General features: G+C 46.2%; 1 protein-coding gene across 5 annotated transcripts in view; it reads right to left on the reverse strand.

The window, feature by feature from the left end:
- The window catches only part of RFX2 (regulatory factor X2), a 705,663-nt gene that overhangs the window by 412,684 nt on the left and 275,312 nt on the right, over positions 1–17,667 (reverse strand). For all 5 annotated transcript variants that reach the window (XM_029610912.1, XM_029610911.1, XM_029610910.1 and 2 more), the window contains one exon: positions 7,401–7,475. In XM_029610912.1, the coding sequence (XP_029466772.1) occupies positions 7,401–7,475 (75 nt within the window). The remainder of the gene's footprint in view (positions 1–7,400; positions 7,476–17,667) is intronic.

A 17,667-nucleotide genomic window follows, 5' to 3' on the forward strand; every position in this document is an offset into this window, starting at 1 on the left:
TTCCATCCCGGCATCAACGCCAGTCCTGGAATCGGCATGGGCATCGATGCCAGCCATAAGGCTGGCATTGGCATCAACGCCCATCCACGGAATCGAGCCGGCATGGATACCCACCGATGGGACCCACCTGAGCATCGAATTTCACCGATGGGAGCAGCCTGGCATCGACTGCCCTCGATGGATGCATTCTAACATAGATGCCCATGGATGAAACACCTGGGCATCAGTGTCCATCGATGCAAAAGGACCTGGCACCGATGCCATCGACGGACGGCCATCCGGCACCAATGCCATCGACGGACAAGCCATCCGGCACCGATGTCCATCGATGGGGACCATCCGGCACCGATGTCCACCGATGGGGACCATCCGGCATCGATGCCCACCGACGAATCGATGTGGCACCGATGCCCACCGATGGAAAAGGGCTGGACATCGGTGGGGAGGATGGGGCATCGATGGCATCCCCAAAAGGGGGGGTGGCATCGATGAAGTGACCCTGGGATCGTTAAAAAGTGTCTCGGGCAGCGGTGGCGGCGACCCGAGTATGCATGGCAGTGACTAACAGCGTGTGCGTCAATGGCATGCATCCGGGTAGGGACGGCACCGAGGAAGCCCAAGGAAAAAAAAAAAAAAAACAAAAAAAAAAAAAAACAGTGCGTAGGAGGAAAAAGCCTGGTAGCACTGAAAAGCAAAAAACATGGATAAAGGCATCAGGGCACCGTGGGGGGAGGGGCGCTGATGACATATAAAAGCCCAGGGCGGTTTAGGAGGGTCCCGGTGTAGCGATAGGGTATCGACTGCGTGAGGGTACCAGGGAACGAAGGACTTGAAACTACAGAGGTCCTAAAGTTAAGGAAAAAATCCCTACCCCACTAGCATAAGCAAGCAGAGTGTCACAGAGATACTCGCAAGCTGTTTAAAGCTAACTGAAAAATGGGGGAAGGGAAGGCTTCAGTCAGTTAACAGCCTTAAGATAGTGACAGAAACCGACCGAAAAATAAGAATTAGTACTCACCGAGCGTCGTAAAAACGTACGCGGAGGGAGACCTGTGCAGGGAAAAGTGTTTTTTGAAGTGAAAAGTTAAGTGTTTCCATGAGGTAATTAGTTAAAAAATCCTCACAGAGCTCCAACCGCTTTGCTGACTGCAGAGCGGAAAAAAGAAGACTGAGGGAGACACCTGTGGCTCACAGGGATAATTGCAGGCTGGGCATGCTCAGTGCACCCAGTGTGCCAGTGTCAGTCAAAGCTTGTTGAAACTTTGACAGAAAAGTTTTCCGTACAGGGCTCCATCCTCGATGTCACCCATTTGTGAGGACTACCATCCTGCTTGTCCTGTGAGAAAAACGTGTACACTTTCCTTGTGAAAGTGTGCTGCTACTACTGCCAGGTATTTCGTGAACACTCTGGGAGCTGAGGCAAGTCCGAAATGTAGTACTCTGTACTGGAAACGTTGTTGACCCACCAGGAAACACAGATACTTGCGATGAGGAGGGAATATTGGAATGTGAGCGTAAGCACCTTGTAGATCCAGAGAACAAAGCCAATCTCCTGTTTGAAGAAGGTGAAGCAGGGTGCCTAGAGAAACCATCCTGAACTATTTTTCTTTAGAAATTTGTTGAGATTTCTGAGGTCTAGGATGGGACGTAGGCCTCCGGTTTTCTTTGGAATGAGGAAATAACGGGAGTAGAATCCTCTGCCCTGCTGAGTCCGGGGCACCGGTTCTACAGCTCTGGCTCTCAGAAGGGTGGATAATTCTGCTTGTAGATGAATTATGTGATTTTCGTTTAACGAAAGAGGTTTTGGAGGAGAGTCTCTTGGAGTTGAGAGGAAATTGAGTTGGTAACCTCGTGATATTATTGAGTACCCATTGGTCTGTTATCTGCAACCAATGGTTGTAGAAGGAGGAAACTCTGCCTCCTACTGGCAAGAAACTGGAAGGAAATGGAATAGATGAAAATCCTTTTACAGTAGAAAATGTGTGGGAAGAGCTAAAGAACCTTAAAGTGGACAAAGCCATGGGGCCTGATGGGATTCATCCAAGGATATTGAGGGAGCTCAGACATGTTCTGGCGGGTCCGCTGTGTGACCTGTTCAATAGATCCCTTGAAACGGGAGTGGTGCCGAGTGATTGGAGAAGAGCGGTGGTGGTCCCGCTTCACAAGAGTGGGAACAGGGAGGAGGCTGGCAACTACAGACCGGTTAGCCTCACTTCGGTGGTGGGAAAAGTAATGGAGTCACTGCTGAAAGAGAGAATAGTGAACTATCTACAGTCTGGAGAATTGATGGACCAGAGGCAACATGGATTCACCAGGGGAAGATCCTGTCAAACAAATCTGATTGACTTTTTTGACTGGGTAACCAAGGAATTGGATCGAGGAAGAGCACTCGATATCATATACTTGGATTTCAGCAAAGCTTTTGATACGGTTCCGCACAGGAGACTGGTCAATAAAACGAGAAGCTTGGGAGTGAGTGCCGAGGTGGTGACCTGGATTGCAAATTGGTTGACGGACAGAAGACAATGTGTGATGGTAAATGGAACCTTCTCTGAAGAGAGAGCGGTTTTAAGTGGTGTACCGCAAGGATCGGTATTGGGACCGGTCCTGTTCAATATCTTTGTGAGCGACATTGCGGACGGGATAGAAGGTAAGGTTTGTCTTTTTGCGGATGACACTAAGATCTGCAACAGAGTGGACACACCGGAAGGAGTGGAGAGAATGAGACGGGATCTAAGGAAACTGGAAGAGTGGTCGAAGATATGGCAGCTGAGATTCAATGCCAAGAAGTGCAAAGTCATGCATATGGGGAGTGGAAATCCGAATGAACTGTATTCGATGGGGGGGAAAGGCTGATGTGCACGGAGCAGGAGAGGGACCTTGGGGTGATAGTGTCTAATGATATGAAGTCTGCGAAACAATGCGACAAGGCGATAGCAAAAGCCAGAAGAATGCTGGGCTGCATAGAGAGAGGAATATCGAGTAAGAAAAGGGAAGTGATTATTCCCTTGTACAGGTCCTTGGTGAGGCCTCACCTGGAGTACTGTGTTCAGTTCTGGAGACCGTATCTACAAAAAGACAAAGACAAGATGGAAGCGGTACAGAGAAGGGCGACCAGGAAGGTGGAGGATCTTCATCGGATGACGTACGAGGAGAGATTGAAGAATCTAAATATGTACACCCTGGAGGAAAGGAGGAGCAGAGGAGATATGATACAGACTTTCAGATACTTGAAAGGTTTTAATGATCCAAAGGCAACGACAAACCTTTACCATAAGAAAAAAATCAGCAGAACCAGGGGTCACGATTTGAAGCTCCAGGGAGGAAGATTCAGAACCAATGTCAGGAAGTATTTCTTCACGGAGAGGGTGGTGGATGCCTGGAATGCCCTTCCGGAGGAAGTGGTGAAGACCAGAACTGTGAAGGACTTCAAAGGTGCGTGGGATAAACACTGTGGATCCATAAAGTCAAGAGGCCGCCAATGAAGAGTGGGTGACTCGCCAGAATGATGGCTACTGCCTGGACACAATACCCTTATTCAATAAACATACACATGGTTACTGTGACTCCAACATCACTCTAAGCTTCAACAGCAAGAGGAAATGTGGAAAAAAGGATTTGCACTCACAAAGCTGGGAGTAGCTGGCTTGTTACGGCGGTTACTACCCCAAACCAAATGTGCCTGATACTTCACTTTCGATGCACATCCAGCATAGCTCTCTGCTCCAACGGCAGGGGAAAAGAAAAACTGATACTTCACGCATACCCAGCATAGCTTCAACGGCAGGGGAGAAGAAAAAAGGATTCACACTCACAAAGCGGGGAGTAGCTGGCTTGTTACGGCGGTTACTACCCCAAACCAAATGTGCCTGATACTTCACTTTAGATGCATATCCAGCATAGCTCTCTGCTTCAACTGGCAGGGGAGAAGAAAAACAACCAATAAGGGCTGTATAACATAGTCTGGGTTAAAACAAATAAGCATGGGTGTAGCTTGCTTATTGCGGCGGTTACTACCCCTACTACCCCCTAACTAATCAAGCTTGATATTTCACTTGGATGCAGCTCCATCACTGCTCTCTATATTAATGGTGGGGGAGGAAGGGAAATAGAACCAAGAGCTAAAAGAAACAGATAAGTATGAGAGAAAAAATGTGTGAAGCTTGCTGGGCAGACTGGATGGGCCGTTTGGTCTTCTTCTGCCGTCATTTCTATGTTTCTATGTTTGGTTTGGGATTGTGGAGATGGTTTTGCTCTCTGATGGTGGCCTCAAAAGCCTGCAGCCGGTCCAGTCTGCGGTGGCGGTTGAGGCCTAGTGGCTCTAGGCTGTCTGGGCTGAGATCTTTGTTGTGGACAAGAAGATCTACCCCTGGATGCCGGTGGATGATAATATCGTCTCTGCCTGTAGAAAGGTTTTCTGGTTTCTTTCCTTGGTGGACAGTGAGACATTGATGAGGAAGAGTCTTGCGGAACTGATGACAGTTGGTGCAATATCTCTGTGTGTTCTTTTTGTTGGGCCACTGCGTCCTGGACTTTCGACCCAAAAAGGTTGTCACCTACACAGGGCAAATCCACCAGCATCTCTTGTACCTCAGGCCTGAGGTCAGAGGCTTTTAGCCAGGCCCAGCGACGTGCACTGATTCCTGAGGCTGCCACCCTTGAAGATGTTTCAGTTATCGTAGGCAGCCCGGACTTTATGCTTTCCAGCTTCAAGTCCTTTATGTATAATGACCTGAGCTGCATCCTGGTACTATTGAGGTAGGGAGTTAGAAAGTTCCTGCATCTGCTTCCATAGATTCCTTTGGTATTGCGTCATATAAAGTTGATAGGACGCTATCCTGGAGTTGAGCATATCTCCTTGGAATACCTTTCTCCCTAAAGAGTCTAGGAATCTATGATCCTTCCCAGGTGGAGTGGAGGAATGAGGTCGTATTCTTTTGGACTTCTTTTGAGCAGACTCAACTACTACCGATTGATGCGGTAACTGTGACTTTTGATAAACAGACATGTTGAACAAGGTATGTAGAGTCCACTCTTTTATTAATAGATGGAACGGAGCATGGAAGTTCCCAAAGCCTATGTTGTAACGCCAAAAGTACTTCGTGGACAGGAATGGCCAGGACTTCTTTTGGAGGATCAACAAATTATAAGACTTCTAAAATCTGCTGTCGTGTATCTTCCTCAGACACTAAGTTGAAGGGGATTGTGTCTGCCATGTCTTTTATGAAATTGGTGAAGGACAAGACTTCTGGTGGAGACTTCGTCCTGCCTTCAGGAGGAGACAGGTCAGACATGAAGCATCAGTATTTTTCTCCTCCCATGAGTCGTATGGCACTTGTCTGGAAGATGAAGTAGGAGTAGACCTCGGTGGAAGTGATGGAATCAGTGGTCTAAAGAGTCCTGAAGGCCCTGGTTGAGGATCATCGACAGGTCTCTGTCCAGGATCATCTCCTAGTCCTGCAGGTTTAGCAGGGGTAGGCTGCGGTGGGATGGCACAGACGAGGGCGTCGAATCTATTCATCAGCATTTGGAATAGTACGAATTCCAGTTGTCCTGGAGCCCCAGGTAATGGTATCTGTGCTGGTCCTATGTTTGGAGATGGTACCGGCATCGGCGCGGGTGTCGGCATCGGCAGAGGCGCCGGCATCGACAATGGTGTCGGCTTCGGCGAGGGCATCAGCATTGATGGTCGATGCTCCTGGAGCGCTTCTAGCACCGCTTGGCGGATAAATCCGCTCAATTCCTCCGTAATAGCTGGTGTAGGCACAGCAGCTATACGTGGTGGCAGTGGGGGCTTTATCAGTCCTACAACAGGGCCCTGTGGAGGTTCGATGTCTGGCACCTCGAGAGAAGGTGAACGGAATCGAAGGATGTCTGTGTCGATGCCGATGTTTTGACCGATGCTCCGATGCCGATTTAGTCGATGCCACAGATGGGGTCGGTGATAAACGGTCCCCTGAAACTTCCAGATGACTTTTTTTTTTTTTTTTTAAGGATTATCCTTTTTGAAGCTCTGGCCGGAGACGACTGAGTGGACGTCTCCGGCCACTAAGTGGATGACTGAGTGGATGTCGATTACATTTGGGACATTTTTTAAATCCCGTGGCCATGATAACATTTTTTAAATCCCGTGGCCATGATAACCTCGACAGCCGTTGATGGATATCTGACAAAAAAATTTTCAAACTCAAATGAGTCGGAAAGGAATTTAATTACTCACCGGCCGGTGGTAACAAGGGAAACCCCGATTGTGGGAGAGAAAAAAATGAATTGTGATCTGATTTTTAGTCAGAATTGTGTGAAAGCAGCGTGGAGAAACGCGCCAAAAGCAGGGCGGAAAAACGAAGACTGAAGGGAGACCCCTGTGGCTGAGAATATCATGGCATGCTGGGCATGCTCCATGGGCTCAGTGTGCCAGCAAATGTTTCTAGAAACTTTGACAGAAAGTTTTCCGTGATAGGGCTCCGTCAGTGACATCACCCATATGTGAGGACTAGCATCCTGCTTGTCCTGGGATAAAGGGGTTAACTTTAGGACAGGCGTACGGGCTGACTAGAGTTAGATGGATAAATTATCTGGCTAACTCTGAATATCAGAGTTAGCTGGATAACTTATCCAGCTTTGAAAATTTTTGGAACGTCGATGGATAACAAGTACCCACAGACTTTGCCTTCTTTGAAAATTATCTTTGCTTTTACCGAGATGAAGGAACAAACCAAGAGAGCTGGGTCAGTTTCTGTACCATGCACTTCTTTTACCTTATGCCACAAACTACAGGCCATGGAAGTTCAAGAACCTTTAATTTTTCACTCTTTCTATAATAATACATGCTGGTATGAGAGCCACTGCAAAATGATTTCCGTCTGACAGGTCTGAGTCTACTCATGCTCAGGATGAGAGAGAATACCACTGCCACCAAAAAAGTGCCTCCTATTAGCCAACCTGCAGGGCTGAAGGTATGTCTTAGAGGAGCTGCCCCTCCAGCCATTGGACTAGCTACAGAGTTCCTGGCTGCTCAGGCATTTATTTATTTATTTAACACTTTTCTATACCGACCTTCATGGTTGAAAGACCATATCAGATCGGTTTACATCGAATAGGGGAACTGTAGCCAAAACAATAGTTTGAACAGGAAGAACAAAGTTACATTCAACAAGAAAAGAAAACTTGGAAGCATAGACTGCTGGAAAGAAAGGCATCACTATTTAAGAAGCAACTGGAGTGGCAGAGACAGCTGAGAATACTAAAAGGCAAAACATTTCTCCTGAAAAGAGGTTGCCCAAACCAAAGCCCAACCCAGTGGGAAAAAACAGTCTGTCATAATTGTATATGCACATTACACTGAACCGAAAACAATGAAAGTTAAACAGGGAAGAGTGTGTAAAATCAATTTATCTTACATGACTGTTCAGCAAACTGCTTTTATGAGATGTAATCCCTTCATTTTTTTGTAGGTTTTCAATTGCCATTTCAAGCTAAAAAGAAATCATGCAAGAGAAATAAAAATGAAAATAAATCAGATAATATACAAAAGTATTTGATTAATTCTATTTATTAATAAACAATTACATATATTAATAAGCAGACATGATAAAAGCAATTACATCTTTAGTGAGTTGTGAAGAAATATTTCATAACATGCAAAACTAGCTATCAAGCATTCTTTGAAATATAGGTGTTTTTAAATTTTAAAAGGAGGTCAATATTCAGCTGCTGTGTGGCTCAGCAAATTGGCCAGATAAACTTAGCCTATATTTATTTATTTATTTAGAGTTTTTCTATACCGGCATTCGTGATTAGAAATCACATCATGCTGGTTTACATATAACAAGGGGGTATGAAACGCAGAAACGAAACATTAACAAGTGCAAAAGAGGTCATAAAGTTACATTACAACAAGGTTTATATAACTGGGGAGAGAATTAGAGCAAGATAATTGAGAGTTAAAGCAAGATAATATATTTATCTTGCTCTAACTAATTTATATATTTATTTAATATATATATATTTAGTGGCGCAGTCGTGCCACTCATTATATCCAGTTAGCCGGATATGTTTATCTGATTAATTTTAGGACAGTCTATGGGTTGACCAGAGTTAGCCCAAATTGCAAATAGGAGCACTACTGCACGCAAATAATCACAGCAACCAACAGAATGTGCAGAATAAATTCAATGTCCACACTTTTTTTGTGATGTCATATCTTTCATTTCAAACGGCAACTCCACAGTCCCAGTGACGCCATAGCTTGAACTGTACTAAGAACAACATAAAATTTCCTGCCTTACCCTCCCGACGCAGCCTCGCGGCGAAACACGGGTCCATATCGGGGGACCCTCCTGCTTTTTTAATGCTGTAATTTATACACTGTGGAGTTGCCGTTTGAAATGAAAGATATGACATCACAAAAAAAGTGTGGACATTGAATTTATTCTGCACATTCTGTTGACCAGAGTTAGCCACATAACTTATCTAGCTAACTCAATTCCTCCCAGTTTCACCCCTGGAAAGCCCCAGACTTTTCTGGCCAAATTTTAGCTAGATAAAATGTTATCAGATTAGAACTTAGCCAGATAAAATTCCAAATATTAATTTAGCTGGATAACTTCCGAGTTATCCGGCTAAATGCTTCTGAATATGGACCTGAGAGGCCAGTATTAAAAAAAAAAAATACGGATAACATATTGAGCTAAAGTCAGCCGGATATGTTATCAGGGATTTTCAGTGGGATAAGAATATACTTGAATAAAGTTATTCAGGTATACTAAAACAGCTGAATAATTCTGAATCTTAACTGGCTATGTTTTAGGTTTGAAAGCTATCCAGAAAGTTCCAGGATAACTTTACCTTCATGTACTGTATTCAATTAATATAGCTGGTTAAATGAAGTTGCTTATCTGTACAGGTGTTCTCCATGGACGGCAGAGCAAGCAGCCACACAAGTGGTTGATATAATCTGATGGTGCCCAGGTCAGTCTCTCTCATAGTTCAGAAAGACAAAAAAGACCTTTCTGTGAATGACTGGATGTTCCACACTTCCACAGTTGCGTGCCCTCCCTCAGTCTATTACCTAGCTAATTTCAACTTGCCAGGGAGGAGGGGAGATTGTGTGACTGTTTGTTCTGCTGTCTATGGAGAATACCTGTTATAGGTAAGCAACTTCGCTTTCTCCGTGAACAAGCAGGAACAATACAGCCGTGGGGACTCCCAAACTAAGGGTTGCAAGTGAATATTTAAAGAATATCAGTAGTAGGGATGTGCAGAGGAAAAATTTGTTTTGATTCATTCATGTTTTTTAGGAGTACATTCATTTTGGTTCATTAGTTTAAAATGAAAAAAAAACATTCATTCATTTTATTCATTTGTTTACTCTTAAGGGGGAAACACTGCAGCATATTTAGGATTCAGAACTGGAATTTTCTTATCATTTCTATTAAAGTGGTGGGTAGACATCATTCTCAGAGTGAAGGCATGCCAATGCATCAAGACAATTTGGCACCAAAAGTGGAATGAATGCCTATGGTACCATAAAGGGCAAGAGGGTACCAGCAGTGGTAAGAGCTCTCCAAAGCACTGTGAGAGGAGCAAAGAAGCAGCAAGAGTGGAAGAACATTCTAAGGCTTCATAAGAGGATACCCAACAAAGGCAACACAAGAGGCAAAGTGTTACCAAGAATGGCATCAAAATCCTTAGGCACAATGAAGGGAGAACAAAGTAGAAAAGGTGGCAGAGAAAACCTCAAGGCACCAATAAAAGGGACAAAATAGTACAAAGAGTGACATCAACACACCAAGGCACCATGAGAGATGCACAGCAACCTTCCACAGTGACAAAAACACTCCAAGGTGTAGAGACTGGGGTATGACAGCAAGGCAGAATGAGAGCAAGGCCCTCAAGATGCAAAGTCTAGGTATGACAGCAATGCTGAGTGGAAGAAAGACCCCTAAGGTGTAGGATAAGGTATATAGCAGAAAGGCAGCGTGGCATGGGAGATGAATGTCTTCCTAGTGAAACATAGAAGTGACAGCAAAAGAAGACCAAACGGCCCATCCAGTCTGCCCAGCAAGCTTTCACAGTTATTTTTCTCATACTTATCTGTTACTCTGACAGCTGAGATCAAGGCCCTTATTGGTAACTTTTTGTTTCAAATTTTCCTTCCACCAATGCCACTGATGTAGAGAGCAGTTCTGGAGCTGCATAAAAGTAAGTATCAAGCCTAATTGGTTAGGGGTAGTAACCGCTGCAATAAGCAAGCTACTCCCACGCTTATTTGTTTACCCAGCCTGTACAATTTAGTCCTTGTTGGTTGTCTTAATATAAATCATCTTTTCTTCATTCCCCCCATGCTGCTGAAGCAGTGAGCTGCGCTGTATATGTATTCAAACTGAAGTATTGGTTCGGGATAGTAACCGCCGCAACAAGCAAGCTACTCCCACCCTTATTTCTGAATGCAAATCCTTTGTCCCACATTTCCTCTTGCCGTTGAAACATAGAGCAATGCTGGAGCTGCATTAACCGTGTATGTTTATTGAATAAGGGAATTAATCACCACGTAGTAGAGTCATTCCCGCAAGCCACCCCCATGCCTCTTCTCTTCATTCACATACTCAAGACTTTATGGATCCATAATGTTTATCCCACGCCACTTTGAAATCCTTCACAGTTTTAGTCTTCACCACTTCCTCCAAAAGGGCATTCCAGGCATGCACCACCCTCTCTGTGAAGAAATACTTAGTGACATTGGTTCTGAGTCTTCCACCCTGGAGTTTTAAATTGTGACCTCTGGGTTCTGCTTGTTTTTTTGTAATTTTATTTTATTTTATTTAAGATTTTTATATACCGGCATTCGTGATACAATCACATCATGCCGGTTTACATAAAACAAGGGGTGTACAATGAACAATTGAGTAATGGAAAAGGTTTGTCGTTGACTTTGGATCATTAAAACCTTTCAAGTATCTGAAGGTCTGTATCATGTCACCCCTGTTCCTCCTTTCCTCCAGGGTATACATATTTAGATTCATCAATCTTTCCTCATAAGGCATTCGATGAAGACCATACACCTTTTTGGTCGCCCTTCTCTGGACTGCCTCCATCCTGTCTCTGACCATTCGGAGATACGGTCTCCAGAACTGAGCACAGTATTCCAGGTGAGGCCTCACCAAGGACCTGTACAAGGGGATAATCACTTCCCTTTTCTTACTCGATATTCCTTTCTCTATGCAGCCCAGCATTCTTCTGGCTTTAGCTATCGCCTTGTCACATTGTTTCGCCGACTTCAGATCGTTAGACACTATCACCCCAAGGTCTCTCTCCTGCTCCGTGCACATCAGCCCTTCACCACCCATCGAATACATTTCTTTCGGCTTTCCACACCCCATATGCATGACTCTGCACTTCTTGGCATTGAATCTCAGCTGCCATATCATCAACCAGTCTTCCGGGTTCCTTAAATCCCATCTCATTCTCTCCACTCTTTCCGGCGTGTCCACTCTGTAGCAGATCTTAGTATCATCCGCAAATAGACAAACCTTACCTTCTATCCAGTCTGCGATGTCGCTCACTAAGATACTGAACGGGACCGGTCCCAACATCGACCCTTGTGGCACTCCGCTCATCACCGCTCTCTCTTCCGAGTAAGGGCCATTTACCATCACACATTGTCTTCTGTCCTTCAACCAGTTTGCTATCCAGGCCACCACCTTGGCACTCACTCCCAAGCTTCTCGTTTTATTCACTAGCCTCCTGTGCGGGACCATATCACAAGCTTTGCTAAAATCCAAGTAGATGACATCGAGTGCTCTTCCTCGATCCAATTCCTTAGTCACCCAATCAAAAAAGGCTATCAGATTCGTCTGACAGGACCTTCCCTTGGTAAAACCATGCTGCCTCTGGTCCAGCAATTCTGCTGCTTGTAGATAGTTCACTATTCTTTCCTTCAGCAGCGACCAATACTTTTCCCACCACAGAGGTGAGGCTAACCGGACTTTAGTTTCCAGCCTCCTCTCTGTTCCCACTCTTGTGAAGAGGGACCAACGCCGCTCTTCTCCAATCACTTGGCACCACTCCCATTTCCAGGAATCTATTAACAGGTCACACAGCACAGCCGCCAGCACATCGCTGAGTGCTTTCAGTATCCTGGGATGAACCTCATCAGGCCCCATGGCTTTGTCCACTTTCAGTTTTCCTAGCTCTTCCCATACATTCTCTTCCGTAAACGGAGTTTCATCCATTCCACTCCCCTCCAGTTTCTTGTTAACTAGCGGTCCTCCTCCGGGGTCTTCTTTAGTGAACACCGAACTGAAGTATTCATTTAATATTTCTGCCATTTTTTCATCTGTCTTCACCCATTGATCCTTTTCACCTTTGAATTTCACTATACCACTTTGGACCTTTCTCCTTTCGCTGATGTATCTGAAAAAGCAAATGTTGCTTACCTGTAACAGGTGTTCTTCACAGGACAGCAGCATGTTAGTCCTCACATTAGGGTGACATCATCAGGATGGAGCCCAATCACGGAAAACTTCTGTCAAAGTTTCCAGAACTATGACTGGCCCCTACTGGGCATGCCCAGCATGGCACTAACCCTGCAGCCAGCAGGGGTCCCCCTTCAGTCTTATTTGAAAGCTACATGCAGTGCCGAAAAATAAAATAACAAAACGTTACGAACCCAACACCGCGGGGCGGCGGGCTGGTTTCGTGAGGACTAACATCCTGCTGTCCTGTGAGAACACCTGTTACAGGGTAAGCAACATTTGCTTTCTCACAGGACAAGCAGGATGGTAGTCCTCACATATGGGTGAGTACCAAGCTGAGGATGTCCTAACATGCACCAAATGTACCCAACGGCGTGCAACAGGCACAACAACTGGGGTGGAATTTGGTAGAGGGCATCCTGAACCCCACCAGGCAGGCGGAAGGGTGTAGGTACGTCACGTTGGAAATAAGTTACGCAGGACAGACTGGCCGAAGATGGAATCTTGTCTTCCTGCTTTGTACAAGCAATAGTGGGCTGCAAAGGTGTGGAGAGAACTCCAGGTGGCAGCCCTGCAAATGTCAGGAAGTGGCATCAATCATAGGTGTGCTACTGAAGTCGCCATGGCCCTCACAGTGTGCGCTTTGACACGGTCCTGAAAAGGAATGCCTGCTTGCTGATAGCAAAGAGATATGCAGTCCGCCAACCAGGAGGAGTGAGTCTGCTTACCCACAGGTTGCCCTAATTTGTTGGGATGGAAAAAGACGAACAACTGAGTGCTCTTCCTGTGGGCAACTGTACGGTCTAGGTAGAACGCTAGAGCCCGTTTACAGTCAAGGGTATGTAGAGCCTGTTCCCCTGGATTGGAATAGGGCCTGGGAAAGAAGGTAGGCAGTATTTATTTAAAATTTATTTATTTAAAAACTTTTCTATACCGTTGCTAAGTTAAATACCGTCGCAACGGTTTACATGTAGGCACATATTTAATGTAGGTAAAAGTGTACAATAGTACATTCTAACAGGTGCCATCAAAGGTTCGGTTACAATATATCATTAGACATAGTCATTTAGCGAAGTAGTCCATGACCAATTGTACCAAGGTACTTACACCGGTAGTTTTATTACACATAGTATTATAGTTATGGTTTATTGTGGTATGATGGATTGATTAATGTGAAATTCCGAAACTACCTTAGGTAAAAACGTAGGGTGAGTGCGGAGTACCGCCCAGTCCTGCAGGAGCTTAGTGTAAGGCGGATAGGTAACTAGGGCCTGTAACTCACTAACCCTGCGAGCTGAAGTGATAGCCAAAAGGAAAATCACTTTCCATGTCAGATATTTTAGGTCACAGGAGTGAAGAGGCTCGAATGGTGGTTTCATGAGCCGACCAAGAACCAGATTGAGGTCCCAAGAAGGGGCCGGAGGACGTAAAGGTGGCTTGATATGGAGTAAGCCCTTTAAAAAGCGTGTTACGAGGGGTTGTACTGATATAGGAACATCCCCGACACCTTTATGGAAGGTGGCTACCACACTGACATGCATTCTGATTGAAGGGGGTCTTTAAACCTGACTCCGACAAATGCCAGAGATAGTCCAAAAACCTTGGGATTGGACAGGAAAAGGGATCATGGGACTGCGAAGTGCACCATGATGTGTACCTTTTCCATTTATAGGAATAAGATTTTCTTGTGGAAAGCTTCCGTGAAGCAATCAGGACATGAGAAACCGAATCTGAAAGGTTAAGTGGTTGAAGGATTAACCTTTCAACATCCATGCCGTCAGAGACAAGGCTTGAAGATTGGGATGGCGTAGGCATCCGTCGTTTTGAGTGATCAGATAAGGGTCCGTTCCCAAGGGAATGTGCCTGCGGATGGAGAGATCCTGGAGTATGGGAAACCACACTTGGCGTGGCCAGTGAGGTGCTATCAGGATCATGGTTCCCTTGTCCTGACATAACTTCACAAGAGTCTTTGAGAGAAGAGGAAGTTGAGGGATTGGTTGCCCTCGAGTGGAGGCAGACCAGTTGCCCACGAGAGGGAGAATGCATCTCTGGGCGGAGAGCACTCGCTTCGAATGAGGGAGCAGAAGTTATCGACTTTGTGGTTCTGATGGGACGCAAAGAGGTCTGTCTGGGGATAACCCCATTGTTGGAAGATGAAGTCCACTATAGAGGGGTTGAGAGACCACCAATGCGGTTGGAAGACATGACTCAGTTTGTCTGCCAAGACATTGTCCACTCCCGGCAAGTAGGTGGCCCTGAGGTACATCGAGTGGGAGAGCGTTTCCGACCAAATCTGTGCAGCTTCTTGACACACAAGGAAGGAGCCTGTGCCTCCCTGCTTGTTGATATACCACATTCCACATGGTTGTCCGTCTGAATCAGGATGATGTGATTTGACAGGCGTTCCTGAAAAGCCCTGAGAGCATATTGATTTGCTCGAAGTTCTAGGAAGTTTATTTGATGTTTGGCGTCCTCTGGAGACCAAGACCCTTGTGTCTGTAGATTGTCCACGTGGGCTCCCCACCCGAGGTTGGAAGCATCGTGGTGAGAATGAGTTGAGGATCTGTCACTTGAAAGGGCAGTCCCTGGAGGAGATTGTTGTGATTTTTCCACCAGGCGAGAGACAGACGGAGTGAGTCGGTGATGTGGACAATGGTGGACAGAGGCTGAGCAGCTTGAATCCATTGTAACCTCAGAGTCCAATGCATGAGCCTCATGGCCAGGCAGGCCAGAGGTGTGATATGGACTGAGGACGCCATGTGTCCTAAAAGGACGAGGAATTGGCGAGCTGTTGCTGTATGCTGAGACTGCAATTGGTGAGCGAGAGACACGAGGGTTAGCGCTCGTTGAGGTAGAAAGGCTTTTGCCTGCAAGGTGTCCAAGTCTACCCCAATGAACGACAAGCTTGAGATGGGACTAAATAGGATTTTTCGTAATTGACGAGAAATCCTAGAGAAATTAGAGAGTGTAGGGTCAAATCGAGGGACGACCGAGCGGCTTGCTAGGTTGGAGCCCTGATTAACCAGTCATCCAGATAGGGGTAGACATGAACACCTTCTTTCCTGAGAAAAGCTGCAACAACCACGAGACATTTGGTAAAGACTTGTGGTGCCGATGCTAGGCCAAACGGAAGCACGCGGTATTAATAGTGCTTTGGGCATACTAAAAACCTGAGGTACTTGCGATGAGCTGGAGTTATCGCAATGTGTGTGTACTGAAGGTCCAGAGAGCAGAGCCAGTCTCCTCTTTGCAGAAGAGGTAGAAGCGAGCCCAAGGTTACCATCTTGAACTTTTCTCGCTGAAGGTACTTGTTGAGAGCACGTAGGTCCAGAATTGGACGAACACTCCCGGATTTTTTGGGGATCAAAAAGTACCGGGAATAGAACCCTAGGCCTTGCTGTGAGAGTGGGATGGGTTCTATTGCTCTTGACTGGAGAAGAAGGGAAACCTCCTGCTCCAGAAGAACAGAATGGTCGGATACTCTCCATGCTTGCAGAGATGGTGAGTCCGGTGGAAGAGCAAGAAAGTTTAGGTGGTAACCCTGAGCAATGATTGCTAGCACCCATTGTTCGGTTGTGATTGATTGCCACATGCCGTGAAAGTGGCACAATCGACCTCCCACTGGTATGCTTGGCAGAGGAATCAGGCTGCTGCTCTCCAAGTGAAAGTCAAAAACCTGAAGCAGGCCCCGACAGGGGAGCTGCTTGCGGCTTTTGCTTTCGGGCCTGGAGAGGCTGAGGTTTTTGGGAAGGCCTCGTAGTTCAGTACCTTGCTGGTGGAGGATAGTACTTCCTTGGACGAAAGAATGACTTCTTAGAGTCCTTCCTAAAAGCCTGTCTTGAGGGGAAGTCGGAAGGTATCGATGAGAGCTGTTTAAGGGTCTCATGATGGTCTTTTAATTCAGCCACTATTTGCTGGATCTGTTCACCGAACAGATTGTCTCCAACACATGGTAGGTCAGATAGCCTGTCTTGTACTTCTGGCTGAAAGTCAGAAGATTTGAGCCAGGCCCATCGTCTTGCCAAAATGGCAGCTGCAAACACTCTAGTAGAGGTGTTGAAGATATCGTAAGCTGTTCTTATCTCATACTTTCCTGCCTCAAACCCTTTGTTGACAAGGATTTGAAGCTGTTGTTGGAATTGGTCAGGCAGGGTTTCAGAGAAGTCCTGTATCTGCTTGAAAATGACCCTATTGTATTGGGTCACATACAGCTGGTAAGCAGCAATTCTAGAGATGAGCATGGCCCCTTGGAACACTTGTCGATCAATATGGTCTAGGAACTTGTGTTCCTTGACAGGAGGGGTAGAGGAGTGAGGCTTCGTCCTTTTTGCTTTCTTTTGAGCCGATTCCACCACAACTGAGTGGTGGTCGAGCTGAGATTTTTGAAAGCCGAGGGCTGACTGTACTAAATATGTAGTGTCAGCTTTTCTATGGACTGGGGCAATGGATCCTGGATTTTCCCAGTTCTTTTTGAGGAGGTCAAGAAGAACTTAATGAACGGGAATAGAAGTGATCACTTTAGGGGCATCCAGGAATTGGAGGAGCTCCATCATCTGGTGCCTATCATCCTGCTCCGTCTGAAGCTGAAAAGGGACCAATTCCGACATTTCCTTCACAAAATTAATGAAAGAAAGGTCCTCTGGAGGAGAACGCTTTCTACTTACAGAAGGAGAGGGAGGTGAAGGTAAGTCATCGGTGTCTGTGGAAGTATCATCACCCCAGAGGTCATAAGGATCAGCAGACTGACCTGTAGGACGAGAAGGGGGTTGGATACCCGAAGGCCCCGGCTAAGACTCCGAGAAAATCAAAGGAATCGCTGGGAGCACAGTGGACGGCCTGGAAGGCATCGATGGCGCCGATGTGCATATCGCCCCCGATGAATGAATCGGTGGCGAGGGACGAATTGGCATCGATGGCTGAGGCAATACTCCCGAAGGAGGAATGCGGAACGGTGTTTCTCCTCCCGATGAAGCTGTCAACGGGGAGTGCACCGGAGCCATCGGAGACCCTGGAATCACCGGTGGAAGGGCGGTCATGAGCGCCTCCATCCGAGATAGCAGCAGTGCCAGAGCTGCTGTCATCGGGTCGGTGACCGGTTCCACTCTCGGTGCTGGTGTCAGTGCCGGAGGAACCTGGAGCCTTTGCATCGCCTTGTCTATGGCCTCGTGGATCAGCCGGTCCAGTTCTTCCC

Source organism: Rhinatrema bivittatum, chromosome 8 (assembly GCF_901001135.1).
Source record: "Rhinatrema bivittatum chromosome 8, aRhiBiv1.1, whole genome shotgun sequence".
Lineage (NCBI taxonomy): Eukaryota > Metazoa > Chordata > Amphibia > Gymnophiona > Rhinatrematidae > Rhinatrema > Rhinatrema bivittatum.